At 58.4% G+C, this 27,587-nt stretch overlaps 1 protein-coding gene across 4 annotated transcripts; it reads right to left on the reverse strand.

Annotated features, from left to right (window-relative positions):
• On the reverse strand, positions 1 to 27,512 carry LOC137864744 (ATP-sensitive inward rectifier potassium channel 12). 4 transcript variants are annotated; one of them, XM_068699189.1, is made up of 2 exons: positions 26,431 to 27,512; positions 1 to 2,538 (listed from the first exon to the last, which is right to left on the reverse strand). In XM_068699189.1, the coding sequence occupies exon 2, from the start codon at positions 2,378 to 2,380 to the stop codon at positions 1,091 to 1,093; it is 1,290 nt and encodes a 429-aa protein (XP_068555290.1). In that variant the 5' UTR covers positions 2,381 to 2,538; positions 26,431 to 27,512; the 3' UTR covers positions 1 to 1,090. The 4 variants fall into 4 exon arrangements, with proteins under 4 accessions (XP_068555290.1, XP_068555292.1, XP_068555293.1 ...); XM_068699191.1 differs by lacking the exon at positions 26,431 to 27,512 and adding an exon at positions 9,334 to 10,064; XM_068699192.1 differs by lacking the exon at positions 26,431 to 27,512 and adding an exon at positions 7,196 to 7,875.
• Positions 27,513 to 27,587: the final 75 nt, after the last annotated feature.

Consider the following 27,587-nt stretch of genomic DNA (forward strand, 5'->3'; position numbering starts at 1 on the left):
TTTATTTTTGGTGAAGTGGGGAAATACCTGAATTTGAGAGCTTTTGAGTCTGCCCTTTGTGCTTTTCATCATTTCATCCTAGTTATGGTGAAAGTTATGAATTCCCCGCCAGAGACACAGCACTTCAGCAGCTGATGCCCCAGACCCAATTTCCACCCTGAAGATCAATATTTCCAGAAATTGGCTAATTATTGTGTTTACAAAGATCCTTTCTATAGCAGTCTGGCTTTTCCCTATTAGCTACTTTGCCAGTAATTATGCTACTCGCTTTCGCTGCCACGGACCTGCAGCCACTTACGTCTATTTTCTGTCTAGGAAGCCGTGCCAGTGGAAAAAAAGCACACCCGAAAATCGGATGCCATCTTGGCTTCAAGCTCCTGCATCTGCCCAGCAAGTCACCCCTCAAAAGACCTCGGTGACTTATTCGTTCCCTTGCTCACTTTTAAAAAATACCGAATCACTCCTTTCAGATTTATTCATATTATTATTATTATTATTGTTATTGTCATTATTATTTTGGTAAACAGTCTCCCAAACGTTACGTTGAAAAAATTAAAAACCCTCTCACCTCCCTCCCCTCCCTTTTCCCCAAATTAAAAAGAAGTACGTTAACGTTGCATGTTATTTCAAGTGTTGATCTTGTGCAACTGAATCATACTGCCTGCCGGAACGAGCAATTTTTTTGTTGTTGCTGCTCAGTTTAAAAAAAATAAAAAAAAAAAAAAAAGGAAAAGGAAAAGAAAGAAAGACAGATTTGTTTCCTGATATTTCCTCTTTTTGGATCTCGGCTCCAAGAAAACGCTCGCGCTTTCCCCGCGGGGAGAGCCCAGCCCTGCAGCTGGTGCGGGGCACGCACACGCCCGGGGCCCCTCCGCGTCCCCAGGGTGCGGGGAGCGCCCGTGCCCGCCCCGTCCCCTCCTGCAGACCGCTCAGTGGTTATTGCGATGAAACTGAAAACTAGGAACAATACTAATTTCTCAAGCATTCCTATGGCACTTGCATTGTTCTGCATAATTTGAGCGGGTTGTAGGGGAAGAGATTAGAGGAGGAAAAAAAATACCCTCGGAAAAGTCAGTGAGAGGACCAAGAGTCATATTTCCGACTCCCTCCGGTACGACCTCTGATCCAGCGCTATCGTCGCTTGAAGCCGGTCGAACTCGTGCCTGTTGTCCGGGCTCAGGTCATCCAAACCCCTGCTGTCATCGTCCTCCTCATCCTCGTCGCGGCTCATGAAGGCCAGCTCGTTCTCGTAGCAGAAGGAGTTGGTGCTCGGCAGGAGGAATTTGTTCTCCACCAAGTCCTTGGCGCTGCAGCGGGGGGTGGACGGGACCTCGTAGGTTTTGTGGAAGTGGGAATAGTCTACTTTGTACTGGTTTTTCTCCTCGAACAAGACGGGCTCGAAGCGGTGGCCCCACAGGATCTCGCTGGCCAGGTAGGAGCTCCGAGCTTGCGTCGTCATCGCGGTGGCTTCCACCATGCCTTCCAGGATGACCACGATCTCAAAGTCGTCCGTCTCCAAGTCCTGGCGGCTGATCCCGAACAGGGGGCTGTCTTCGTTGATCTCGTGGAGAATGGTGATGGGGGACACCAGGAAGATACGGTCCAAGCCTTTATCAAAGCCCACGTCGATGTCTATTTGGTCGAGGGGTATGTACTCCCCTTCTTCCGTGATCCTGGGCTTAATTAACTGAGCTCGTACGTGGGCTTCGACTATGTGGCTTTTCCGGAGGTTCCCAACTCTCCACATCAGGCAGAGTTTCCCATCTCTCATCGCCACTACCGCGTTATGGCTGAAAAGTAATGTCTGGGCCCGTTTTTTGGGCCTGGCCATCTTTGCCATTATTGCACCAATCATGAAAGAGTCGATTATACACCCCACGATGGACTGAACCACCACCATGAAGACGGCGAGCGGGCACTCCTCCGTCACGCAGCGGAAGCCGTAACCAATAGTCGTTTGGGTCTCGATGGAGAACAGAAAAGCAGCCACAAAGCCATTGACCTGCAGAACGCAAGGCTTGAAGGTATCGTCTCCACCTGGGTTTTCTAGGTCTCCATGAATGAGTGCAATTAGCCAGAAAATCAGCCCAAACAACAACCAGGACACCAGAAAGGCCAGGGAGAAGAGCAAGAGCATATACCTCCAACGGATGTCGACGCACGTGGTGAACATGTCTGCGATGTACCTCTGCGGCTTGTCATCCATGTTGGTGAACTCCACGTTGCACTGGCCGTTCTTCTTTACGAACCTGTTCCTGCATTTCCTCCGGGTGTGGATTTTCCCATTGCCAAAGCCGTTGATTCCTGGCATGGTGGTCAACCTCAGCCCGTCTTCCTCGGAGGACACGATGCTGTAGGGGTTGACTCTGCCCGCAGTCATCCCTGAGCCAAGCCCACAGTGAAGGTGAAGGGTCTCGCGACTCCTGGCGTCCCCCTGGCCCACCCCTGCCCACCCCCCAAATTCTGTTGCGGTGGAAGAGAAGTCCCAAGCTTCCACGTCTTGGCGGCCACGTCACCACGCGGATCCCGTGAGAGGCTCTGAAATGAAAAAAACAAAGACAGGGCCGTTACCTCCCTGGGCAAAAGGACTGGAGGGCACCCCCTGAGTGCTGGCTGCAGGACCTCCCTGATCCCATTTCTCTTGCCCCTGTGGCAAGGCTGTTCCCAAAAACCACACAGAGGGAAGGAAGAGGCCTTAAAGTTTGTTCTTTCATGCTGCAAACCTTGCTGGGGAGACGTTGGCATTTCTGGGAACCCCAAAGAAACCAGCGGATGAAAAACCTTGGATTGCACCGGAGTCTCTTAAGACGCTTCTGCTTCTCGTTCCTCATGAGCTCTCCTGTCGGAGCGGGGTCAGGTTGCTGGAGGGGAGAGCAGAGAGGCCAAGCTGCTCTCCTTCCTCATGCGGAGATATTAATAAAGGTACGCCTGAAAGCAGCTCCGGCAGTTCACATTGCCCGTGCCAGATGGATGGCTGCCCAGCAGCGGTCACCCGACCTCCCGAGCACCAGCTCTTTTGGGGTCGAGGGAAACCACAGGGAGATGTGGATTTAACCTCCCTTCCCTTGCCCGGGGGTGGGAGAGGACACGGCCAACGTGCAGCTGGTTGGAGACGGCCCCGGGAAGGCACTCGCTCTGGGCAGATGTCCTGAGGAGCAGCGTTCCCAACAGGTCCACTGGGACACGGAGCCATCTACGGTCACGGGTGGGTTACGGTGGCCAAGTCTCATGGAGGGACAAGTGCTGCTGGGGAAGGGGGGGCTGTTTTGATCCCATTTGTTTGGCCCAGCTCATCCCATGGTGAGGGGCACCCAAACACATCCTGCTGCCCCCTCCCCAGCATGCCAGGCTGCAGGAGGGATTGCAGAGAAGCCAAATCCCAAGCACCCCAAACAGATTGCGCTCCCCAACCCCTCTGCCACAGCTCGCCCTATTATTTAACAACATGGGATGTGTCTGGGGATGAAACCCCCGTCCCCCCCAGCCCAGAGGTGCCCGGCTGATAGCTGCACACCCTGCTCCGTACCCGCGGTGCCGATCGATGTGCTCGATCCCTGCAATCAGCGCGAGCCCTGGGGACACGCAGGGACAAGCACACCCTTTCCATTGCACGCAGCCCGGGCTGGGCGGCCGGCCCAGCGTCATCGCCAGCACCGGGGAGCATTGCCAGGCACTGCCTGCCTCAGGCTGCATCATCCCGGCTCGCAGAGATCTGCTAGATTTCCTTTTACATAAATTCTCCCCAAATCCAGCCTAGGTCTTGGGGATCCCCACAGAAGCCTTGTATTTGAAGCAGAAGCACTAAGAAGCTGCCCAAACCTCCCAGATGCTGGAAGAAGACCCACGTGTGCCACCATCTGATGCACCAAATCTCGTATTTCCACCTGCTGCTATCCAGACTCCAGCATTTTTATCCCCAAAGCTGATTTTTCAAGCACCGCAGTCACTCTTTGGGGTGTCAGCGCACCGAGAAATTGCTTCTGGGGGCGCTCAGCATGACTGCTGCTGGAGATGCTCTCCTTCCTTACAGCCACGAGAAGAGAAAAATAGGCGCTGACAGTTACTAGTCAGGTTACTACTAGCAATTACCACTGACACTTAAAATTTACCACCTGCTGCTCACTGTAAGCCTGAAGGACCCAGCAGGTTGCTCACGGAGCTGAAGTTTAGGGCTGGCTGCAGGCTCAGCCAGCCAAACCCAGCCTGGTCACCCAGTCCACGTCCTCCTCCCCACCACGCTGCCTACATCCATTTAGGCTTTCTCTCCTCCTTTTTAATGAAAGATGAGCATTTGGAGACACAATAGGCCGTCTGTCCCTCCATCACGCCCTCCAGCCCACCCCACAGCCCCAGAGGAGCACCCAGAGGACCGCACCACATGCTTTTGCCACGGGATGAATTCACCATGGCTGTTTTTTAATTAATTCTAGATGCATTTGGGAAGTGGACGAAACTCAATGAGCTCCCAGTGACCTGTGGGAGGATTAGCTGAGGCTGGATTAGTGGTGCTGGGAGGGAGAAGTGCCCAGGTGGCTGCAGGGGCAGTGGCGCTGCCCTCACCCCGGTGACGTTCAGGGGACCCTGGGGCTCCCCGTCTCCACCTCCTGCCTTTCCCCTTTCTTGCTTCGTCTTGCTGTTCCTTCCCGTCAGCTTTCCTTCATGTCCTCACTTTTCCTTTTTCTTTCTTTTCCTTTTCCATTCCTTCCTTCCTTCCTTCCTTCCTTCCTTCCTTCCTTCCTTCCTTCCTTCCTTCCTTCCTTCCTTCCTTCCTTCCTTCCTTCCTTCCTTCCTTCCTTCCTTCCTTCCTTTTCCTCTCTTTCTCTTTTTTCTCTCTTTCTCCCTCTTTTTCTCCCTTTCTCTCTCCACCCTTCCTTCCCTCTCCTCCACCCCACCATGTCCCACAGGGTCGCACCCCAGGGATGCGATGGGGATCCCCCTGCTGCCATGACATCCATCTGTTTTGGGGCCCTGCTCCTTCCTCCATCCGTCCCCCAGGACCTGCCTTCACTGTGGCCAGAGATCAGAGCCCTGGGGGGCACAAAACCCACTGTCGGGAGCAGCTCCAGCCGGGGACAGCAGCGGCAGCCCTGGGAGACCGCAGCTGAATAAAGGAGCGTGGTGGGGCTGTGCCGGAGCACGCGCCCGCCTGCAGCTCTCTCTTTATTTAGCACGGCTTTGTTTTGAAACACAGCCTCTTGAATTCGCTGAAAGCTGAGTTTGGTTTTAATTTCAGCACTGGAGCCCCACGCTGCCGCCACGGGAGGCTCGGGCTGGGAGAGAGCTGGTGCGACCGTGCCGAAATCCAGCCCTGGAGCATCCCAGCTCTGGACCAAAGCACAAAAAACTTAACACAACCGGTGCCCACCAGCCCCACCGCCATCCCCGGCACGTGCTGCTCATTGCACAGCATAACAGCATTAACGAACAGCATTAAGGAACCCAAACAGCAAGAAAGGGGCAGCCCCCAGCTCCCTGGAGGGCTCTGAGGCCAGCTCGTGGCTGCCTTCAGAGGCAACGACGCCTGCCCCGAAACTGCAGCAGCCGCAGAGCAGCTTCCCGCTGAGAACCCGAGCGTCTCAAGCAATCTGCTGACTGCTCTGCTGATTTTATTTATTATATTTTTTAAAGGGGCTTAAATGTTACGACAATATTCGGAACAGCTCGTCGAGCGCAGGGAAGGGCTTTAGTTACAGGCGGCCGGGCACGCCGACGTGATTTAGCATCACACCTTGCTCCCGAGGAGAGGAGCCGGGGCACGCGGGTCCCCTTGGCACAGGAGAGGTGACAATGTGAGAGGGGACGGCACGAGGAGGTCACGCCGGGCGGCCCTGCAGCAGGAGATAACGTCCCTATCTCCCGCAGCGATGCCCTTCATGCCCCGGCAGCGGGGCGGCAATGTCAGCGCCGAGCGGGGAGCAGGGGGGCTGTGCCCAAACCCCGTCCCGATGGAGACGGACCCAGCCCCGGGCTGAAATGGGCACCCACAGAACTGGGGAGGGGGGTGATGGAGCTGGGGGCTCCCCCTCAGGGTTTAGGGGGGAGCAGCAGAATTATTCTGCCTGGAGTTTTTGTGCCGCCGCCGCCCCGTCTCTGCGTGCTTCCAGTCAATTAAGGGCCGACACGAGGCGGGCCAGGCCCTGACAAAATCCGGCAGATAAATGGCCCCCCGCTTCCTCCCCGCTGCCAGGGAGGATGGGCGAGTCTCCCATGACAGTATGAGAAAAAAACTGCTCGGTTTTTGGGAGAAAAACCGGTGCAAAAACCGGTGCACGGGTGAAAAAGCACCATGGGCAGGCACCTCGCCACGCGGCTCCTGCGCACCCCGCTAGTGACAGTGAGCAGCTGAGATATCACTGTCTGTGAGCCTCTGTGGGGCACATCGGAGGGAAATTGAGGCACGGGGACAAGGTGGATTCAGAGCAGAGAGGCTCTGGCTCATCCCCGACCAGCCTGGGCTGTGCACGGTGCCACCACAGGCACGGGAAGAGAAAAGGGGACACGCGCGGTGCAGGGTCCAGGTGGCCTCTGCGGGTGATGGGTTTGCATTTAAGCACCCTCAAAGCCCTGTTAAATGTGCTCTGAGTTAGTGGGGACCCTGGGGAAGGTCCCCCCACCTCCACCGTGTGATAGGGACACCGAGCATCCCCGTTCACCCACCTTGGTGCCAGTGCTGGCAGCACCGATACCTACAGCGTGGGGTCCTGGGGGTGCACGTCCACCCCACTGCCCCCCTGGCTGGTCCTAGGGCTGTTCCCCCTGCCCCACTGCAGCACTGGGGGGGGGGGGTCAGGAAGCACCACAGCACCTGCGGTCCCCCCTCAGCTTGCAGCCACCCCGCTGGGTCTGGAATCCCATGGCCCGGGATACTCCGGCTGTTTGTCTGTCTGCTCACATCCGCACAGCCGGACGGGGAGGGACACGGCGGGGGGGTGAGGAAGAGGGCAAGGGGGGGGCCGAAGGCTTTGGCAGGGTCAGTCTGCACTGAGGGACACCCAAAACCCCGTAGGATGCAGCCAGCCAGCCCTTAACCCTGCAGCACCCACACCCAAATCCCTGGGGTCCCACAGCCCCGTCCCACAGCCCCCCGCCCCCAAACCCCCGGGTTAATCCCCACGGCAAATCCCCCAGGGAGGGGCAGAGCCGTGGGCAGGGGGGGGAGCACAACCAGGCCATGGGATGAGGGGTCAGCCCTTACCTGGCTCGAGCCCGGGGGGGTCTCCCCAGCGCTCCCCGGCCATGGCTGCGGGGCGCAGGGTGCCCCGTGGCCCTGCTGCAGCCCGGGAGAGAGACAGAGAGTTTTAATTGAATTTCTAGATTATCCTGGGGGAGAAGTTGTAATCTCCTTAAATCCAACCTCTGCTCGAGTCCCGTAACCTACTGTCCTGTGCTGGGGAAGGGATTTAGCCAGGGGGAGGGGAGGTTTCCCAGCCTGCTCATGCCCGCTGAGCCCCCGGTCCCACTCCTCTCCTGTATCCCGCAGGATTTGTCCTGAAAAATGGGCTCGGCCGTGTCAAACATCTGATCCAAGCAGCGAGGAGCCAGGCAGGGCAATGTGTCCCCTTCCCTGTCCCCATGTCCTGCAGTGGTGGCACTCCAGGGGTGTCCCCAGAGCCCCCGGGGCTGGGATGGTGGTGGCGGAGGAAGGCAGCTGGCTACGGGTTCAGTAGGGTTTGGGGGGGAAGATAGGGGCCCCTTTGGGTGGGTCATGGCTGGAAGGACCCTGGGGCTTTGAAATGCTTTAGCATCCAGCCGGGGGGCTTGGGGAACCAGTGGGATGTGCAGGTCCCCAAGCACGCCGGGTTCCAGCTTCCCAAAAAGCCCCTGGGCACCAGAGGGTGTTTTCGGATGGGTGACCTTGGGGTGTCTCCGCGCCCGCCCCATCCACTCCCCTCCCCGGTCCCTCCCACGTGCCCGGCGCGTGCCCCTGTCCCCAAATCCCGATACGTGCCCGGCTCCTTGCCACGGCCCCGCGTGAGCCAGCCCCTGCCCCAAACCCATGGTGCTGGGACCGGGGGCAGATGGTGGCGGAGCTGAAATCATCCGGCCATGTTCCTGTCCCTGCCTGGGGACACGACGGTGACGTGGGTTCCATCAGGGGATGGCGTGTTCCCATCCAGCCCATGCCAAGGGGCTCAGGGGGACGGCAGTGACCCCAGCCCTGCCCCGACCCCGGGCGGGGGGGGGGGGTTGGATGGCCCGGCTGCTAAAAAGCACCGTGGGAAGGCAGGGAAAAGAGGGACCAAAAGGGCAAATGTCTTCCAGAGGATTTTATCACCGAGCAGAAGGAGATGGGCTGCAGTGCTGGTGGCTCCTGCACCACGGGGAGAGCCCAGCCAGCGCTCTGCAGCATCCCAGGGTGGCACAGGAGCCTCTGGCACCATCAACCCAGGCTAACATGGGCACGAATTATTTTAAAAGCCATCACACGGAGCGATGCTGCCCGTGCCTTGGGGTTAGAGGCAGAGAGGGGCTGGTCTGGAGCCCCTTCAGCCCCAGCTTGCAGCACCTGCACCTCCCACCACCGTCACCCATCCTGCCTCCTCCTGCGCCCGGCTCACCCAGCCCAGGCTCCCGCTGAGGTCTCGTTCCCAAATCCCATTAAGGGGAAGCCCAAAGTGGGTTTTTCCATGTCTCGCCCAACGCAACCCTCCCCAGGAGCCGTGCCTCCAGCTCAAGGGAAATCTCATGTGTGGGCAGAGCCGGCGCCCAGGAAATGTTTATCCTGGGCAGAGAGTGTCAGGGAAGGTGGCACGGGAAGGTGGCACGGGAAGGTGGCACGGGAAGGTGACACGGTGCCAGGCTGGGCGCAACGGGGCTCCCAGCTGGAGCAGGTGGAGCTGCTGCCACCACAAAGGGAGCACTGCTGAGCTGCTCAGCACCAGCTTCCCGTTGGGAAATCTGCACCTTTCCATGCTGGAGAAGAGCAGGATGAGCGCAAGAGACAGCTGGGGACATTGGGGTCCCTCCAGCAAGAGGACAGAGGACGCGAGCAAGGCTGCACCACGAACCACCACAGACCAGGCACTGCCACTCTCCTGTAAGCATCCTGTTTTTTTTGAGCTTTCCAAACCCAACCATTCACGCTCCAGCCAAGCACCAGTAAATCCTCAACACTTGGTTAGAGGCACAGTCCATCCCCACTCTCCCAAATCATTTCGCAGCTCCTTCACCTTCACCATGCCAGGACAAAACCATGACTTCCACCCCAGAAGCAGCTCCCCTTGGCATCGCGTTGTCAGCAGAGCCCAAACCACATTCCTCAAGCCCAGGAGGATGGGGACAGGGGACAGACAAGCCACGCTCGGGCAGAGCCACCCTCTGAGCCCTACTTACCCTGCGTTGGAGGCAGCGTGAGCGGCCGAGCCGGGGACGAGGCAGATGCTGAGCCCGACGCCGCGGCCGGCGGGGACTTCGCCGCGCTCCCGGCTAATTGCTGCAGGCTCAGATTTCAGCCACTCCTTTTCCCTACATGTCCAGGATCTGGCACCTCGGCTGCGGCCGTGGGGAGCCAGCGGCAGCGAGGGGGGACGCTCGCCCCCGGTGCGATCGCTAAAGGCAGGGAGTGAAGCAGCGGTGGTGGTGGAAAGGCTGAGATAGTTCAGTGGGAACGTGCTCAGGATATGGCCGGTCTCAGGGGAATGGAAGAGGAGCAGCTTGAAAGGGATTGCAGAGGTTTTCAGGAGGCGAAGGAGCAGCCTGGAGGATGCAACAGATTCAAACACAGGGGATCGGACACCAGGCAGGGGCAAGGCAAGCGGTGGCCCAAGGCAGGACTTTGGTTCTTTGAACTTGCAATTTAATGCCGGCCATGATCCAAAAGACATCTTCAAGCCTTGCCCAGGGGAAGAAGAAAAACCACCTTCCTTTCCTGCTGGGGCTGATAAACATGCACAATGCCTGGCATCTCCAAGATGAAAGGGGCCTTGGCACAGCTTTGCTGCTCCCGTCCTTCCCCCAGCTCAGGGCTCTGCCCACAAGAAGAATTTCCCTGCCCTTCACATCCTCCCAGGGCTCTCTGTCAGGGTGCCATTCCCCATTAGAGGAGTTTCCTTCCTGGGGACACCCATCACGATGCTGGGCTGGGGAGCACTGGGTTTCTGCCCTCCCCACCCCGCTGTACCATCACTGGGCAGCCAGGCACCCCCAAACTACAAAAACCACCCCAAAACCCCAATATCCGGGCAGGGCAGGGTATTTGGGGCACAAGACGACATCTTTATCTGATGCAGGGAAGATTTAGTGCAGGAGTTGTGTAACGCCGGGGGGGGCTCGCTGCTCCCCGGCCCCCCGCGCCATCAGGGATCAGCAGCTCCATTAATCCCCCTCGTTCCCTGCCCGTGGGTACCAGCCCCAGGGACCCGATGGGGAGACATCAAATCCCTGCCCAATTTGGGCATCTGCCAGGCTGGGAGCACGCAAGCCCAGGCACCCACCTCGTTTGGGATGTTCTGCTCTAACAGTGATCACCACAAAGGCAGATGTAGGAGTCCCTAAAACAACCCAGTTCTCATTATTTCTGTGCCCCAGCCTCGGGTGCTTCCATGCATCACTTGGTTAAGGGGCCCTGCAGCTGCAGAAGGGTGAGCAGAGAGATCAGGGTATTAAAAATGTCAATTTTAAGCCAGCGAGGGTCAGTGCACACCCAGCTGCTTCGCTCCTCCACCCGTTTGCACAACCCGGGTCAGTATTCGGGTGGCTCGCACAGGTGCACTCTGCAGGATCAGAAAAGCACTGAAGTATTTGCCAGGAATACCTTCTTTTTGGCCAGCCCTACAAAAAAAAACAACTTCCATGTGTGCTCCTGGGTGACCCCACAACAAAACAGGGCAGGCGCAAAGCTCGGTGTTGTGAGCCCACGCACCACTGTGTGCGCACTCACGGCGCTGCGAGACACGAGGCATCCTTCCCCCAGCAACCAAAAACCAGAACGGGAAGATTTGGGGGACAAAGACAAAAACAGCACGCTGCTGGCTACCAAACCCCAAAGGTCCTGGACATGATTCCCACCACCTTTTGGAGATGCAGAGCTGGATGTCAGGCAGCTCCCCGGCACGGCCGGGTGGCCACGGTGGCATCGGGTGGCCGCGGAGCGCAGGAGCCTGGCGCTGGGGTTGGGGGCAGCCTGGTGGGATGGGGAGAGGTGCCCCCAGCGAGCAGCCACGTGCAGTTACACAACGCTGCCCTGTGCTGCGTGCATGGGCTCGTATCGATGTGGCCCCAGCCGCCCTTCAACACCGCCCAGGGAGGTAATTTGGGAGCGGTGTAAATGCAGGCGTGTGTGAGCCAGGGGGTCCTGACCTCCTGCAGTGGGTGCCAGTGATATTCGGGGCTCAGTGTGCCCTGGTTGGGCACAGGACATGGGGGGGCTGATCTAATTCTGGTTAATATGCAGCATGGACCCAGCCCAGGGGTTTAGGGGATGTGTAGGAGCAGCCTGGGGGGTGCAACAAATTCAGGTCCGGGGGATGCAGCACCGCACAAGGCAGGTGGTGGCGGCAGGCAGGACCTTAGATCTCTGAGCCTGCGGTTTGCTGATGCCCAAAAAGCATCTTCAAGCTTTTCCCCAGGGATGGAATAAAAATCAACCTGCTGGGGGTGAAAAGCAGCGCTCCCCCCAGTGCTCACACCGGCAACAAGGAGCCCCCTCTGTTGGCACCCAGCAGGGGGGAGCAGGGATGCTCCTGTCCATAGGCACGGGGAAACTGAGGCACGGCCTGGGACCGGCTGCAGCCCGTGCCACCGCCTCCCCCCAGCCTGGCCGGGCCGAGCTGGAGGTATTTATAAAGCTGATAAGGGAGCAGAGAGAATTTTCCAAACGCCGAAGTTACGTAACCCCCCCCTTGCCCTCCGCTTCTGTCATTTATAATTAGAGGCTCGGCAGGGTGGGGGGAACTCTGGCATGGGTACCGGGACTGGTATCACCCCAAAAGCCTTCATCCTCCTCTCCCTCGCTGCAGCAGGTCCCCAGGGTCGTGCCACCACCGTGACCCCGCTGGTCCCCCAGTGCTCATGGCTTTGTGGTTTATTGGGACTGGGGGAAGCCAGGATTTTCGGCTGGGATCAGGGTGGCCAAATCCTGCGTGTGCACAGCTTCTGGGGTGCGCACACCCCTCCTGTCCCATCCCAGCACATGTCGGGTATCGGGACTGGTGACAGCCCAAGCACAGGTGACATTGCCCCGGTGACTTGAACGCTGCTGTTTGTAGGACTCAGAGGGAGATGCTGCACCAGAACGTGCCCCAAAAACACTCTACCCCCCCACAACACCTATGGGTACCCCCCAGCCCTCCACCATCCCCATTTCCACCGTTTCTTCCCCCATTTCAGCCCCGAGGCAGCTTCCAAAAACCTCCTCCATCACCTCGCTGCCTCCCCCAGCCTTGCCTCAGTTTCCCCAGCCCCGCTGCCGGCGGGGTCCCCATCCCAGGGGTGTTTTTCTCTCGCCCAACTTGGGCCAAGCCGGCGGAGTCGGAGGGATGCTGAGCCAAGGCTCCGTCGCTGTGGCAACCCGCCGCGCTGTCTCCAGGCGACCGCCCGAGCGCAGGGATGCTGCAGAGCTGCTCCCAAGGCACAGCAAGAAGGACCGGGGCGGGGGAGGTTGCCACGGGGCTGCACCCCGCTACCACCCTCTTATCCAAGCTGGATTTTTGGTAAAAAAAAAAATAATGTATGGAGAGGTCAGATTTCCACCGTTTCCTCTCCGGATGGCCAAGCTGAGCACCGACAAGCTCGCAGCACCCCGGGCTGGCTGGCAGCAGGATGCTGCGGCCGTGGGGCCCTGCTGTTCTCAGGGACACCTGCAGGGCTATGGAAATAATTGCTGGTAATAAGCCCGTTAGCCTCTTAACCCTCATTAAGCTGCTTAGGGGGGACACGCAGCGTTCTACGCAAACCCGCCGGCGGAGGAGGCCCTTGGCAGGGCAAAGGGGCGTTAGGGCTGGGGACGGGATTGCGGAGGGTGCTGGGGGGTGGTGCAGGGGGATCCAGCCCCCTCACCCCCCCCAGTGAGCTCCCATCCCATTTCCAGCCCCCCCCCCAGTGCTTTTTATCAGCCAGGAGAGCGGGCAGGGGCGGTGAGGATGGGTGGCACGTGGGTGTGATGAGCAGGGCAGGGCTCAGCCCCAGCCCCGGCCAGGGGCGCCGCGCAGCCAGCACCGTGCACCACGGGTGGGAGAGGAGCAGGACTCTTCTAATCACGCCGGTTGGAAAAGGTCCCATTTTTGCATTTGCTAAATTAAAGGATGTCATCATCTGATGCCGAGCGCAGGCTCCCTTGGAAATTCAAGCTAATGACAGCAAAGAAAATGAGTTGAAACCAGAGCACAGGCGTTCCCACGTTACCCAGCCACGCCAGCGCTGCCCAGCCAGGACCGGGGCAGGGTTTGGATGACAGCTTGCACAGCGCCAGCCAGCAGAAATATCTCCGTGTTCTGCCCCAAAATGCCACCTTGCCCACTCACTCTCCATCAGAAAGCGCATTGCTGGCACCCGCCAGGCTGGTGAGACCCCCACAGGGTGCAGATGTCCCTCGTGCACAGACGCAGCGCCCCGGGCAGGGGGTTTGGAGCAGCACAGGGGGACAGGGGATGCCCCACGGTGCCTTCAGAGCGGGATAATGAGTGAAACGTCGGGATTTCTGCAGCTTTGAGGATGGCCACGGGCAGCTCCTCGGCACCCAGCACCCTGCAGGTGGGCAGCGGGTCCCAGCAGGAGTGGGGACACCACTGGCACACCGGGCACCCCGTTCCCCGACAGAAATACCTGCGTCAGGCGAGGGCCTCGGTCCCCGCCGCTCTCCAGGATCCGCTGGGGCGTTTCGTGCTGCAGCTGAGCAAAACCACAGGGTGGTTGGTTGGTTGTTTCTTTTTTTTTTTTTTTTTTTTTTTCCTTTTATAATTTTCTCTGCGAGATAAAATTAAACAAACAAGCCCTTCTGGGAGCACTGCAAGGAAGGGAGCCTGCTTTCCTACAGATGTGCGTGTCCTCAGCAATTACAACCACCGAATTAAGCTCTGCTCGTGGCTGGGACATTTGCAAGATCTCCCCCCGCTGCCTCCTGCGGTTTCGCTGCTCGCAGCGGCTCGCTCTGCAGCCTCCTCTCCATGAGGTCATCACCCAAACACCGATTTTTCACAAAAGCGGGGAGAATTGGCTTCTCCCTGACCTCACCGCCTCTCTGTCACAGCCGAGCGGCCTCAAGCTCCGGGCTTTCTCCCGGGGGACAGGGCTGCAGAGCGAGGGGTGCAGGGGATGCCGTGGGCCAAAAGTGGGGAGCGGGCCCACGGCTGCTCCCTGGACCCCCAACCAAAGAGAAACGGCCACGGCACGAGACTTGCAAACACCCTCCAACTTCGCGGCTCGGCACGATTCAGGAGCCACCGCAGCACCGTTGCCATAGCTTTGCCGACCACCGGTGGGTTTGGCAGCGCAATCTGGACCACGGATCTATGCAAATCCCCAAGGCAGAAGTCTTTATGGAGGCATATGACAACCGAAAAAGAATAGCGCTCAGTGCTCTACTCCCACACGCCACCCCCCAACTTCACCATCATTTAAATCAGGCTTAAGTTGGAAGAATTCAAATCAACACTGTCGTCACAGAGCCAAGCGGAGAGGTGACACAACTTGGATGCTGCCAGGGAGATTGCCCCCCTGAGACTCAAAACCCATCAGCCCATCATTTTTTGAAGCCCCACCAGGGAAAACAAACCAACTGGCAACCTGCTGCCCCCAGCCCTTCGTCCCCTCCGGCCAGGGCTGCGGGGCAGATTCCCGACCAGCCTCTCCCCACCGGGACCAGCGGGAGGGGGGGGACCACGGGGAGAAAAATATCCAAGACACGCTTCTAGGGCTGGAGAGCCACAGTTGGAAAAGAAATCAAAGCTTCCAAAGAAAGAGATGCCCAGGAGATACGGTGTTCCCAGGAGAAGCAGGACGTTCCTCCCCGAGGATGAGCAAGGGGGGAGGAAGGCTCGTGGCACCCATTTTAGCTCTCCGCCGAGGTGCTCGGAGGGCTGTGAGCACGGCAGCCTGCTCGGGCTGCTCCCCCCGCTGTGCGATGCTGCAGACACAGATGGCATCGCAGCGACTGACTTTTGTTGTTGTTTTTACTTTCTTTCTCTAAAAACACGCTTCCAAGTTTTGGGGGAAAGGTTGCTGGGTCCTGCCGGCAGCCAAGCAGCTGCAAAGCCGTGCTCCAGGCTCCCGGACACCTCCCTGGCTTCGTGCGCCATGCGCCCAGACCCTCGGGGGCTCTCATCACTCATCTGGGGAAGGAGCTGGTGGAAAACGATACTTGGCTACTGCCAGAAAGTCCAAAATCAGGTCCCAGTCCAGTCCAGGGAATAAAGGATCAGCAGTTTAGGTTCTTGTCATGAATCATTTTTGGGTTGCTCAAGCATCTGGGAGCAAGAGGGGCAGATCGTCATGGTGCTCTCACTGTTGCTCCCCCAAAACCAAGCAATTCGTCCAGCTCAGCGATATTTCCACGGCAAGCTGCTCCTTCAGGAAGTTTTCTGCCTGTGCTCGGGAGGTTTGAACGCCCTCGGGCAAAGTGCTGACAGCTTCCTTCGCTGGGAGCGAGCTACCTGCCTCCCCAAAACACAGGGAGGAGGCTCCTGGGGAGGCTGGAGGGAGAGGAGGACGGGGAGCCACAGCCATAAATTACCCCAAAGTAAGGAAAAACAGCAAACAGACACCAGGACATGAGAAAAAATGGGATCCTTCAAGGTGCAAGCAAGCAGAATCCAGCCCAGCTGTGAGCAGCACAGACCCAGAGCCTTGGGCAGGGTGGGCAGCGTGTAACGTGTGGTGCATGGCAAACCCTCAGCCACTCTGTTTGGATAAAAAGGCAAAGAGAACGGGAAGAGTTAAATTAATGTGCCCGATGGACTGTGCCAACACAAGGCTGGCCTGGCTCATGGTGTCACAGCCCCAAACGCGCAGCGATCCCATCCCAAAGCGCCAGCAGGCTGTGAAATAACCCGTGTTTAAGGCTGTCATTATTTGCAATCTGCAGTCCTGGAGAAAAAAAAAAAAAAAAGGCCGAAAAAGCAACTTCTCATTTTTCCCAATAAACGGGGAATTGCAGACGCTCAGCAAGCAGAGTGGCCAGCAGGTCACAACCGGCTGTGCTGGAGTGATTCATCCTAAACAAGCTCGATTTAGTCAAACCAGCCTGGAATAGCTCAGGAGAGGCAGCCCAGAGCTTTCCCTGCTGCTGCCCCAAGCGCCGGGGCCAGCAGAGAGCTGAGCGAGCAGGACCAGCCCCACAGCCACTTTTTCCCCTCCACCTCTAGAAAAATTAATGAAAAGCTTCAACCCCAGCTCCTGCATCCGCTCTGTTTCAGGTTACTACATTTGAGCAGCCAAAACACGTTGAAGAGGATTTATTTCCTCCTCTCTCCCCAGCCCATCCTCCCCGGAGCGCACCGGTCCCCATCCCCAAAGGCTCTCAGCGGAGCTGGGTACCGCTCCGCAGCATCCCCTTGGCAGGTTTTCCTCCAGCAAGTCAGCGAGAGCCGCCACAGCTTTGCTGGTGTGTAACTTATTATTAAAGCTGAGCAAATAATTCAGGGCGAAAACTCCAGGAACGCTGTTTCGCCTTTTCATTTTCTGCTCTCGAGCTGTCTGCGATTTCCCCGGTGCTTGCGGATGATTTAAAGACCTGTCTCCGGACGGGAGCGCCGTGCTGCGACGGTGCCTGCGAGTGGTTGATGGCCCAAATTTCACGTGGGCAGATGAGGACAAGCTGGACACCTCAGGATGGATGAGTCTTTCCTGGCACCCTAATTAGACGAGCAGGATTTGCAAGTGGGCTGCTGGGTGTCTTTCTGCGTCCGAGCCCTGCTTTATGTGAGCAGCGGTGCTCGAGCCCGTGACAAATCCTTCCTTAGAGGGTTTGGTGGGGGTGTAACCCGAAAAGATGCTAAAGCCAGAGAAAACAAGGCAGCGAAATGCAAGCACTGGGGCAGGCGCTAACGATTGCTGGTTCATTAGTCAACGAGTGCTCTGCTCTGCGTTAGGGCTGATCGATTTCCAGCCGAAGCTCTGCTCCCGAGCACAAGATTTCCAGGCAGCACCTTGCTCCCCGCGGACACAGCGCCCAGCCCCTGGCCTCCTTGCCCCCTCTCAGTACCACTAAGGGCAGGGGAAGGACGTGAGCAGGATGCAACCACGGGTGGCTCCAAGCTCCCAGCGCCGCAGCCAGCCCAGGCGCTCGCTTCCTCGTTAGCAGAAAGGTTGGGAGAAAGGAGCGGCGCTCTGCAAGCTCCCCATGGGGCTCGCATGATGCAGGCTGGCAAGGGCAGCCCCTGCAGATGCTCAGGCAAGCACCAGCCAAAGTAAAGTAAAATAAAATAAGCGCAGAGAGCCTGGCTGCTGATGGCAGGTGTGCTCTCCAGGCACTTGGGGCTGGGGGCAGGATGCAGCCCCTCGAGGAGCCCTTAAAGCACATCGTCCCCAGATCCCTGCTGCCATCCAGTTAGTGTGGTTTTGGGCTGGAGCAGAAGGATCTTTCCCCCTCCTGCTGAAAAGAGCCCACCAGAGCAGCTCATGGGTGGGATGGAGAGGGGACGTTTCATGCCCCACAGCATCCGACAGGGGACGGGGGACACTTTGGGGCCATTCCAGGTGGCTGAGCCCGGGGCTCCATTAGTCCTGCTGCAAACTCCCCAAAGTCTCCGCTGAGCCGGACGGCTTTCTCCTCCCGTTGTGTAATTGCACTTTGTCAAGCGAACCCAGCCGATGGCGATGCATTTTCTCCAGCCTCGCTGCTGTTCTGCCACGTTTGCCTTATTCCTTTGCCTCCACCCGGCCAGCTGCCGAAGCACCCAGGAAGGGAAAGGAGAGGAAAACCCAGTTCTTGTCCCACCCGTAAAGCAAAACCCAGGATTAAAAAAGGGGGAAGAAAAGCCCAGGCTGGTGTCAGGTGCCTCTCCCCAACCCGTCCCCTCCCGGTTTGCCTGTGGGGGTTTGACAAAAGTGCTTTTCGGCTGACAAAATGATTACAGGGTGCCGAGACAGTAAGTTGCACATGGATTTCTTCCTGCATTTCAAGCAGGGCAAGGACACGGCTGCGAAAACAGCTGCACTTCTGGAGGGGTCGCAGTAGTAGGGGAGGGGGGGGGGGCAGAAAGGGGGGATTTGGGGAGAAGAGGAAGGAGGGATGATTTCTGCTTGGGGAAAGGCAAGGAGTGAGCAGGTGGGAGTGCGCACGAATGTGCAAAGGCAACGAGAAGTGGAGATGTGTCCCTGTTGGAGCAGGGACATGTCTGGGGGGTGCTGGCGCTGCTGCCTGGGCCAGCCCGAAATGTGAAGGGGGCAAGCAGGAGCTGCTGCCCCCAGCAGGGTCAGATCCATCATCCTTGCTGCAATTCTTGGGCAGCAGCAGCGCCAGGAGAGCTCCTGGCAGGAACAACGAGCAAATGGCCCGTAGCGGGGTGCCCGGCACGCACTTGGACTCCCCGTGCCTGCAGGCAGTGGGTGCTGGGCAGGGGGGAGGAGGAGAGGAGGATTTCAGATCCAAACTCAATCTGTTGGAGAACTTGGCCTGCTCCCCGTCAAGCTGAAAATAGCACATATGTAAGTACGTGCATGCAGTGCTGGCTGTGTCCTCGCCGAGCGCTTCCTTCCTGCTGTGCTCCGCTGCCGCGTCCTAGCCCCCGGCCCCGCGCACAGGCACCAGCTTTTGGCTCGAGGCGAAGAGCATCCTCCTTTTGGTGGAGCACGAGGTGTTTTGGCACGGCCATGGGGTCCTGGGCACCCTTTGCAGCCCGATTTCTCCGGTGATGCTCAGAGCTGCAGCTTGGTCCTGTCACCTCTGCAAGCCCCCAGCAGTGCCGGGATGTTGGTCACGGTGCAGAGCAGAGCTTGGGCAAAGCCTCTCCTGCCCGGCTTTGGAATCCCCCCCTATTAAATTATCCAGGACAAGCAGCCCAGGCTGGAGGAAATAGAGAATTTCTATCAGCTGAAATGCATTTATCCCCCCAAAATCTCCACTCCTCTGGGACACTGCGTTGCGGCAGTGGTTGATGCGCTGCGGCGCGGCAGAGCCTGTTGGGACCTTGCAGCCGGGCGCAGGGGGTGGCACCGGCTGGGGCAGAAACCAAGCACAGCTCTAAAAACGCGCTCACATCCACCAAAAATGCTCCTGAGCATCGCCCAAACCCCGCTTCTTTCCGAAGGCCTCTGAGGACTGGCATTAGAGAGCGTGTGGTATCAGCTCTCCTGAAACCAAAGCCCATTGTGTTGAGCCAGGATCCTTATAATTCTTTCCTCTCTTTAATTTCCAATTTTTCTTGGTTCCCTTTTGCAATTGCTCAGGCAGGCGTTGGGTGGGGGCCCTGCCACCGCCAGCCCGTGTCCCTGCGGCACGGGGCCACCCGCAGGGATCGCTCGGTGACACCCGGGATGTGGCAGTGCCAGCCCCAAAACGACACCCTGGGGCTCAGGTGGCCAGGCAGCACGGCCACCCCCCAGCTGGGATAGGATGCAATTTGCTGAAAACATCCATTTTTTTCCCCAAACGGTGCCCTCAGGGACAGACCATGGGGCTGGGACAGGAGCTGCAAGACCAGCCGGGTGCCACAAAGCCCACCCCAGCCGTCACCTTGTCCCCCTCCACCTGCAGCACCCACCTCACCGACACATTTCCCTCTCAACTTTGGGTACCCCATCTCCCCTCTCCCCCAGGCCCCCAAAAATCACGATTTCCCCGTTTCAGCCTGCACAAGTGCCCCTGCCATCCCCTCCAGCACCAGCCCAGCAGCGCCCATGCCACCAACGTGTCCCCAAATCCTGGGGGGCCGCGGGGTGCCCACTCAGCAGCAATTACATAACCCAGAGCCCGGGGCTGTTTTCATTCGTGCTGCCTCCAGCGCCGCGCTCTTCAACTTTATTGCATAACAAATAATTAATAATAATTAATGGCTGGGAGAGCGGATGCGCCTCGCCAGATTGTGCTAATTAGCGGAGAGGCGCAATCGCAAGAGTGAAGGCAGGAGTCCCACGGCCCTGCCAGGGAGGAGGAGGAGAGGAGGATGGTGATGGTGGGTGGATGGGCAGCAATGCTCGCAGGGTTTTGGGTGGATTTGGGTGCATCAAGGTGGGTGCGTGGAGCCCCCCCTACCCGATACGTCCCCTTTCCTTGCCGCATGCGTGCCACCGTGCCGCGTCCTGCTCCTGGCTTTCTCCCTGCCCTTATTAGAGCCCGGGACAACACTGCCTGCTTGTCCGGTGGTGGCACCGCTCCATGCAATTAACGAGAAGAAGACAACAGCTCCTCGCTCAAAAGCCTTTGCTCCAGCCGCAGCGAGGGAAGAAGGGGGCAGAGGGCACAGGGCTCGTGCCTCCCATGCGTGAGGCATGGGACCCTCTGGGGACAGGGGATTTGGGGGTGAGGGATTTTTGGGACTCGTGGATGAGCCTCTGTGGGGCACCAGCAGTCTCTCATCCCCTCAATCCCCATCTGCCCCCCCTGTCCTGGGAAGGGGTTGTCACCTCTAACGTCATTTCAGCTGCTCATGGGTCTGCGCCACTTTATTTTGGGGTGTTGGTGGCACGGTGGTGGCTCCCTCCGCTTTGTGTCCCCTGGGGAGGGAAATCTCTGGCCATTGGGGTGAGGAAAGGAAAGGAAAGGAAAGGAAAAGGAAAGGAAAGGAAAGGAAAGGAGAAAGGAAAGGAAAGGAAAGGAAAGGAAAGGAAAGGAAGGAAAGGAAAGGAAAGGAAAGGAAAGGAAAGGAAAGGAAAGGAAAAGGAAAGGAAAGGAAAGGAAAGGAAAGGAAAGGAAAGGAAGGAAAGGAAAGGAAAGGAAAGGAAAGGAAAGGAAAAGGAAAAGGAAAGGAAAGGAAAGGAAAGGAAAGGAAAGGAAGAAAGGAAAGGAAAGGAAAGGAAAGGAAAGGAAAGGAGGAAAGGAAAGGAAAGGAAAGGAAAGGAAAGGAAAGGAAAGGAAAGGAAAGGAAAGGGGGGACTCAGAGTCTCATCTTTCAGCTGCTCAAGCACTGGCTGCTGACTGCTGTACCACATCAATGTGCATGCACAGAGCAGCGGGGTGCCAGGACAAGCAGCAGACAAAACCCCCAGCCCCTTGCTGACCCGTGCCAGCCCGTGGGCAGCGGGGTCTTCTCCTCCTGGGGCGAAAAGGAGAAGAGGGGACGGAGCCCAGCCCAGCACGATCCCCTCCAGCCCTTTTTTGGCTCCCTGGGGCCAGCCTGCCTCCCTTAACCCTGCAGCTGGGACAAGTTCCTCGGTGCCGCCACTCCGCTCCGCGGCAGCCCTGGCAGCACAGCACCAGGAGAGCGGAGCTGCACCCAGTTCACCCAGTTCCCCTCCAGTGCCTCTCCCCTCTGACTGCAATTCCTTCTCCTCGCCGAATTGCTTCCCCTCCAGCACCGCACATAATCCATCGCGCTGTAATTATACGGGAATCTGATGCGTTTATAAGATGCACTTAATTCATCAGCCCCTTTAAGCACGTTGTCACTGCAGCCTGCGGCGCGGTGGGCAGGATGACTCGCTGTCAGATGGAGATTAGCTGGCCCCCGGGTGTGATGAGTTGGAGGGCGTTCTCAGCCCGGCACGCTGAGAACCATTGGGGGTCTTTTGGGGCCCCCCCCGGGATGAGAGCCCTCCATTTGGGAAGGCCGAAACTGGCACGAGAAGAGTAGCTGCTACCCAAGGCTTATTTTTCCTGGCATTTCTTTCGGTGGCTCATTTCCAGACGTGTCCCAAAAGGGAACCAAAGGCCTTTGAGCCTTTAGCAGCGAGGACAAAGCCATGATTTTCCCGGCCCAGGCGGGAGGGATTCGATCAGAGGAGCCTTTGTTCCCCCTGCTTCGGGGGCGCGGGGTCCCTGTGCCATGCAGCCAGGAGGTGACAGCGGGGAGGGTGGGTGGCTCCGGAGGGTGCCTGGGCACCTCCCACCCCAAAAATGCTGCCACGGGCTGAGCCTCGGCACGGGAGGGGACAGGGGACGGTCACCATGCAGGCTCTGTCACCACAGGGCACCACATTTTTTTGCCACTTTCGGGTTTTCCAGCCCGGAGGGACGCCCTGCGCTGCCCTGCTGGGTGTCCCCAAGGGTGTCAGCCGTGGGAGGTGGCATCCTGCTAAACCATGGGGGTGGGAGAAGGATCCCACTGTGCTGGGTGACCCCAAACCATCAGGACAGAGCTGGGGGGGGCCCTGCATGCCTCCGTGCCCAAACCCTGCTCCTGCCTGCCCCAAGTTGAGCTGGAGGGGGACACTGGGCGAGTGCCACCGCGAGCACCGGGCCACCTGCGGCTCCTGTCCCCAGGGCAGCTCCCGGGTGTGCATTTCTCAGTCCCAATTACGTGCTGGCCCCCAGCCAGACCACAGCATGGCACCGAGGCCTTTCCTCTGGGTGCCCCGTGCCCCATGTGCTCGCACCCTGCCTCAGTTTCTCTCCAAAGGAGATTTCTCTCCGAGGAGGGCAGAGAAGTGAGCACGGATGCCGTTGGGGTCCCTACGCACCCTCCCCACCCCAAAATTGTGATCAGGGCAGGGCTCTCTCCTCTTCCCCCCTCCCCATCTCCTCCTTCCCCAGGGTGGCAGCACCCTGGGGATATTTCAGCTCCCCAAGGCAGCACCACTGACTGCCCCCTGCCAGCTGCCACCACCCTCCAGGGCTCACCTGCCCCCGGAGCATCCCCCCCTTGCCCCCCAAAAGCAAAAACCCGGGGATATGGGGGACACGGGGACATAGGGACATGGGAACATGGGGACATGGGAACATGGGGACATGGGGACATGGTCTCGGCACCGCAGCTCAGCCGGTGGCAGTGGCAGCAGAGCAGACTGCAGCACGGCCGTTACGTAAGCCCAAGCTGGCTCCGGGGATGTAGGACACCGGGGCTGTCCCCCAGCCCACCCGGGGGTGTCCCCCACCCCACCCCACCTCTGTCCCTGAGGCTCTCGGAGCACCGTGGGGATCCCCAGCCCCTCAGCCTGGCCTGTGGGGGGCTTGGGGTGGCTTTGGGGTCGCTGTGGCCCTACAGAAGCTCGTGGCAAGGGGCAGCAGCAGGGGGATGTGTGGGGGCACGAGGGGGGTGGTGCTGTGGGGTGGGAGCATCCCAGGGTCTGCATCCATAGGGACAGGATACCTGGAGTTGGCACCCCTGGGGACAGCACCCCTGGGGACAGCACCCCCAAGATAACCTCCTTGGGGACAGCACCCCTGGGGACAGGACCCTTGGCATTGGCATCCCAGGGAGCAGCATCCCTGGTGCCCCCAGCAACAGCTGGGGAGCCAGGATCAGGCCTCTCCAGGGCTAAAGAGGAAACCTTTCCCCTGCCCCAATGCCACCTGTCCTGAAGGATGGGGACAGGGACCCCATGGTCCCCCAGCCGCGTGGCCTCCCCCAGCTTTCCCCCAGGCATAGCCTGGACCCGGCCGTTTCCATCTTGGGGGGGAAGGGAGAATAAAAAAGAAATAAATAAATAAAATCCCAGGCTAAGGCTCCTGGCAATAGGAGATACCAGAACAGGGAATTAATGTTAATTAATTCATAATGACGCCGAGATAGTGATACCAGATGCTTCAAAAGTCCAACGGGGGAATCTGAAAGAGCTCGGCAAAAAAAAAAAAAAAATCCCTCGCCCACCGGCAGCCCTGCCTCGCTGCAAGCTGGGAGCGAGGGAGGGAGCTGGGAACCGGGGATGGGGCCGGGAGCACGAGAGGAACAGGGACAGAGGGGCACGTCCCCGCGAGGTGACGGGCACACGGCCAGCCAGAGCTGTGGGGGCAGCACTGGGAACCCCCGAGCGCCCTACAGCCCCCCAAATCCCACCCTTCTGCCCCATAGCCCAGCTGAGATGCTGCAGTGGGGCCGTGTTCAGCTCCCCGTGTTCTCAGCAGGCTGTAGGATGTGTTTGTATGCTCTGTGCCCGCGGGGTGGATGGATGAACACACTCATAATTCGGGGCAGGGACACAGGTCCTTCACCAGCTGGTGGCCCCAAGCTCGGGGGACAAACCCCAGCTCCCACAGCATGGGGAATAGGCACGAATCGGGCTGTTTTCTCCCTTCCCAAAAGTGCCAGCCCTCGCCCTGGCCATGGCCTTTGGGTACAGAACCCAAAAGAGGCTGGGTGCAAGCCGAGAGGCGCAGAAGAGCCTAGAAATGGGCTGCAGCCCCTGTGCCCCTGCCAGGCAAAGCTGCACGCACCCACCCTGCAGAAATCCCAGCAGAGCCCCGTGCCCACCACCTCTGGTCCCCCTGGTCCCCCCTGGACAACACCGGGGGGATTTTGCTGCCCTCACGGTGACGCAGCAGCACCCACATCCATCAGGACCCCCCCCCAAAAAAGGAGGTTTGGCAGGGCCAGCAGCAGGGCTACAGGAGGTGCCTGGTGCTTACATAAGGTGGCTGCGTGCCACGCACCCCAGCACAACGGGGAGGGGGCCAAACCCGTGTGTCCCCCCCTCGGTGACAGCCCTCCTGGCCCTTCCAGAGGCAGCATCCTCAGGGAGAACCTTCCCCATCCTATTCCCTACCCGGCAGAGCTTGGGGGGGTGAGGCTCCCCCACTGCTCGAGCACGTTTAGACCCCAAATCCCGTCTCCCACCGGGGAGAAAACGCCGGTTTTAAGCTCATTTAAGTGCCATTGCCTGGAGAGCTCCTGCGAAGTTTCTCTGCAGAGGGGCCGGGTCCCTCCCCTGCTGCCCCCCAGGAGGGAGCTCACCTCCAGCTGCGGCCGTGCCACCGCCTGGGGACCGCCACCACCCCGCCGGGGTCACCTCAGGGCTCCGAAAAAATCCACTTGGAACTCGTAGGCGAAGCAGCTCTTTGGGATAAAAACCCAACAGAGACAAGGAGGGATTTTAAAGCATGTCGTAGACCGGAGGCAAGAGGTAAAGTGGCCTTTGGGGTGCCTGCCCCAGCAGAGCCGGTGTTTTCCTGAGCTCCTTCGGCGCGTATGGGAATGCTCAGCGCTATTCCGGGCCTGGAAGGAGCCGTCGGGGATTTTGATTTTTGTTTTTTTAACCTTGTTTTCCTTATTTTCTGCCTTCGCGGCTTTGTGCTCACACAAAGGGAATTTCACCTGCTGTTCGGAACAAAAGGACACGGAAAGTTTTCCAAGCGCAGAGAAGAGGGATGAGGGGAAGGAGCTCTCCGGGAGCAAAACGAGTTGTTGCTGCTTGTTTGCAGCCAGCTGTAAAACATCCCCGGCCTTCGGTGCCTGCCAGAGCCACACAAGTTCCCTGTCCCCATCGGGCCACCCCAGCGAGATCCCCCAGATGCTGACAATGGGGGCTGCTCCGATTTGGGGTGCAGGGGGGGTGTGGGACAGCCTCAGGGTCACTTTCGGAGAGCAACACGCCGCTAAGTGCTTGCCACAGGCCCTACGAACATGTACGGATCAACCCCCTGGGTAAAAGCCATCCCCAAAATTTCCTGGCCCGGGCCATTTCTGCCAGAGCTTTCCCAACACCAGAGGTAAACAGCGCTAGGAAACGAAGTCATCGGCACGCTTTCTAAGAACAGGAATACAAAAACCCAGACCTGGCTCACCAACACCACCGCCAAACAGGTGGCTCAAAACCACCAGGGTACGGGGCAGGGTGGGGAGAAGAACCCCAATTTGGTGCTGCTGTGCTCACATTCACTGCAAAACCCCCCCGGGGCTGAATCCTGCTAAGCACACACCATTTTCTCTCTGCCACGCTTTGCTCTATAATTAAGAGAGCCTGCTAAAAATACAAACAGCCTTCATGCACCCAGAGAAGGCGTGCAGGTGCTGCTAACTGGAGGCACTTTAGCACAGCTCATTTTCTGGACGATTTTTACTCGCCTGGCTCGCGCTCAGCGCCGATACTATTACAGTGATGCAATTATGCTGCTGCTGCTGCTGCTGTCGGCGGCGGCTCGCTTCGCTTTTTTTTTTTTCCCCTGCGCTTTGCAGTTTGCTTTTAAGCACCCCCCAAGCTCCCGGCTCGCCCCTCTCCAGCCTCACGGGAGCGGGCATCGCGCACGGGCATGTGCGTGCTCGGGGGCACAACCCCGCATGGGCATCTCCAAAAAAAAACCACCTTGTGCAAAAGTTTTGGCTGAGAAGGCGAGCACGGCACCAAAGCTCCCCGAAAGGCAGCAGGAATCCTCGCCCAGCGGGCAGGGAGGGGACCCGAGGCATTGGTTTGATCTTGGGTTTTGTGGTTTTTTTTTGGCAAAGTCGAACCCACCCTGGCATTTAGGGCACAGTCACCAACAGGGAAAGGGGGAGCGAGGGTAGGAACTTCACCGGCGAGGCTGCTGCCGCGAAACTTCCCCGTGTTATTCCTACGGTAGGGCTGCAAGAGGTGGAAGTGATTGACTCACTATGAGACTGCTGTTTTTGCCTCCGACCTGGGATCAGGCAGAGCTACAGGAGCGGGGGGAGCCGTGGCGCTGCCGCCCCAGGAGCAGGCACTTACCTCTCACTGCATCGAGCCCCCCGGCCCCGGGTCCTGCGGAGTTAGCTGGCGAGGGACCCCGCGTCCGCGCCGGTTTCTCCCAGGACCAGCATTCGGCTGCTGCTTCGTAGGCACAGACCCAAGCCCTCCATTGCAACCACACGAAAAAAAAATAAAAATAAAAAAAAATAAAGATCTTCTTCCAAAAGAAAAAAAAAAAAAAAAAGAGCTTAAAAACAAACAAACAACAAAACACGTTTTTTTTTTTGTTTGGTTTCCCTGGAGAAAAATAAAAATAGATAGATAGAGATAAATCCCAGCGGCCAAGAGATCCAGACTCAGGTGAATTTAGCTTCAAACTCCCTCTGCGCTTTCAGAGGCTTCACCCTCAAATGGGCTCTGGAAGATGCTGGGGGCCCCATCGCTGCAAAAGTGTCATCAAATATCCTTCGGGCTCAACTCCGCTCCTGCCCGGGGAGGGAAGACTTCTTCGCTGCTGGATGCGTGCTGTGTAGTTGGCAGGGACCTGCCTGCTTCAGTCTCAGCGTGGAGGGTGGGTTGCTTGCTTGCTCGGTGGTTTGTTGTTTCTTTTTTTTTTTCTTTCTCTCTTTTTTTTTTTTTTTTTGGTTCCCTCCGCTATTGGTTTCCTCGCTATCTGATCCTGAGCGAGCGCTGCAGCTCGGCGCTTCCCTGCTTTTCCCCAGCCGCTTGACAGGGAATGAAACGCAGACACCCAGCGAGACAGGCTCCGGCTTCTACAAAGCTCCACTCCCTCCTACCGCCTTTGTCCGCGAACAGCAACTCCTCCAACTCTGCCCGTAGACACAAGTGAACCTCTGCATCAGCACTTTCCTAATGGCTGCTTCGCCCGAGCCCTTCGGCCCTTCTTCTTCCTCTCCTCCACCTCGATTTTCCTTCTCCCTTTGATTTTTCTGGCCGAGCAGAGCCCCAACCAGCAGCGATGCTCCCTCCCGGCTCCGGTTCAGCTCCCCGCTGCCGGCTGCTGGGGCCGGGGGCTCGCGGCCCCGTGCTCCATCACCGCCCTTTCTGGGCTCCTTCCACGAAAAATCGATGGTGGGCACGGCCACCCCGCAGCCTTCGCTCCCTTTTCGGCTCGTTTAGGGGCAGGAAAAAAAAAAAAAAAGCAGGGGGCAGGGGGAGGGCGGGGAAGCAAAGCC

The sequence above is a fragment of the Anas acuta genome, chromosome 15 (genome assembly GCF_963932015.1).
Source record: "Anas acuta chromosome 15, bAnaAcu1.1, whole genome shotgun sequence".
NCBI classification, from domain to species: Eukaryota; Metazoa; Chordata; class Aves; order Anseriformes; family Anatidae; genus Anas; species Anas acuta.